Below are 2,644 nucleotides of genomic sequence, written 5' to 3' on the forward strand. Positions count from 1 at the left end.
TTAACAATAAGTAACACGCTTTTGTGTTATAGTGAAAATGATAGAGTCGAAATAGTTGTAAAATATAATAACGATAAAATGAATGCATTATACATCGCTTTTACAGACAGTGATGTTTCTGCAATTGATTATCAAGCAACTCAAATATAAATAAAAATAATAATAATTTAAAAATTTTAATTGACAATAAAAAGATAAATTACTCATAATGAAAAACACAACAAAAATTAAAAATATACACCAAATAAAACAATAAAATAGCATCGATAAACAAAAAAGTTTAATTTTTTGTTGTTTGAAAAATCAAAAACATAGTTGTGGTTTACCTTATTCATTTTAAACACTCTTTTCAATAGATTATAAAAATATGTAACTGTATACATCAACTTGTCAAAAGTCATTAACAAACAATTGGTTAAACAGTCCATGTATTAGACAAAAAGTCGGACAACAATATAAAAATATGTGGATTATATGTAATGAAGGGTAATTGTTATAAAAACAATATATATTTAACACTAAAAACTGTTTTTAATGATTGCTTGTTATATTTTAAATTCTTTTTATAAACACTCTTCAAGAGATTAGTCACAGTATAGTAAATACCAAAAGATGAAAAAATATATTATAAACAGAAAAAACAGTCAAAAAATCTTGCTACATCGTACTGTCTGAAAAAAATACACAGTTAATAAAATGGGTTTTTTGAACAGTTTATATTTTTTAATAAAGACTGTTGTGTACATATATTTTGTGTTTTTTTAATTATCACTAATGTGTTGATGTTACTTTTGCAATTTGTATTTCATTTCAACTCAAAACCAATATTTTTTTGTTTGGTGTATAAAAAACATATTTTTTGTTTTGGAATAAATGTTATTGCATTTTACCATTATTATTATTTTGCCATTTTTTACGTTATTGTCATGAAATTTTATATTTTTTTTCATTTTTTTCACATTTTATTTGTTTTTTAGTTCACAATTTGAACTCGTTATTCCGTTTTCATTTTACTATAATTGAACTACACTGTATAATATAATTTTTTTCAAAAAAACAAAAACACTGCTCTTTTTAACAGTATTGGTTTGTTGGGGATTAGGTACGTCGGCGAGTTAATTATCATGTTTTCATTAATATATTTTAACTATTTAACTAATTAAACATATAATGTGTACTCGATTGGATCGCTACTCGATGATGATAATTTCGAAATATTTTACTGATATGTCTGATTATAAAAACATGGTGTTTATATGTCGAAAGTTCCAAGAAATTCCAGAGATGTTTCACTTTAATCCCATATCCATCACACTCAACACACAAAGGTATTTTCCAAACGTTGAGACTCTTCACCTTTACAATGAAACAGATAAATTTCTACCGGGATATTATCAGTATTACGTTCATTACCCAATTCCTCTTTATAAGTCTATTGAAATAAACAAAAGAAGACGTGTCATTTGTCCGCTAAAAACTTATTCTTTTTCCCATAAAAATGACAAATTTTTATATAAAGATGCTACTGTTTTTGTTAACAAAGCATTTTGTCACATTCGTGAGTACATTGAAATGGATTGCTCAAACATTATAAAATTTGGACATTCATGTTTTGCGTATAATAATTCATTGGTCACAATAACACTGTCAAGTAATTTGTATGAGATACCAGACAAATGTTTTTATACGTGTGCAAAACTCAAAGAAATCAATTTGGAACACATCAGAATGTTTGGGGAGTTTTGTTTTTATTGGTGTGATAAATTGAGTGCGATAACTTTAGGTACAAACATTGTAAAAAGTGCGAAAAAAGCATTTGATGGGGTGTCATCAATCAAAAATGTTATAGCGCCGGGAGTCAAAAGCGTTGACTTTGATGTAAACGCTTCTATATCATATGCATTTTGTAACATCAAACATAAAACAGTCACCACAGAATACGACAAAAATGTTTTGCCAGACTTTTTATCGGATGAAATTCGAACCAAAGTGTTTAGAAACAGAATCGGACTATCCGATATCAATTTAGCAAGTACTGTTACCGTTATTGAAGATGACGCGTTGTCTTGTTGTGATATGGAAAGACTTGATTTGTCGCATGTGATATCTTTTGGAGTCCAAAATTACATGACCCGTCTCACTGCTATTACTTTGAATAAAAATGTTCGTATCGACAATTTCTGGGAATACACTGGACTCAAGAAAATCAGTGCAATTAATACTCAAAAAGTCAATGTTAAGGCTGCTTGTTGGATGAAAGATATTTTAGACGAAAATCTTGAAGTCGATGAATTTTATTACACTTACAAAGACGTCGATCATTTTAAAGGAAAACTTCCATTGAATTACAAAAATTTTAAAACAATAATTTTAGACGTGAACTTTGGTAATTACAAATATGAAGAAGTTGAAATACCAATGGGAATCACTATGATGCGTTGTTCTGCATTTCTTGATAACGAAAAATTAAGAAAACTGGTGTTTCCTACAAGTTACACAAAATATGACAGGTTGAATTTTACTCATTTAAATCTAGAAGAATTGTGTATAACTCCACAACCAAAACTTGTGATATCAAATTGTCCCAAACTTACATCACTTACTCTTCTTGATCATAATGTCACGAATTATTGTATGTTTAACA

General features: G+C 27.7%; 1 protein-coding gene across 1 annotated transcript; it reads left to right on the forward strand.

Moving 5' to 3' along the window:
* Window positions 1-1,170: 1,170 nt before the first annotated feature.
* Window positions 1,171-2,644, forward strand: EIN_090840 (hypothetical protein; the record flags this gene model as incomplete). Its single annotated transcript, XM_004183699.1, has 1 exon — window positions 1,171-2,644. A coding segment is annotated over one exon (1,474 nt), but the record flags the coding sequence as incomplete, so codon positions are not given.

This window comes from Entamoeba invadens (assembly GCF_000330505.1).
Source record: "Entamoeba invadens IP1 unplaced genomic scaffold scaff_1105074725027, whole genome shotgun sequence".
NCBI lineage: Eukaryota > Evosea > Mastigamoebida > Endamoebidae > Entamoeba > Entamoeba invadens.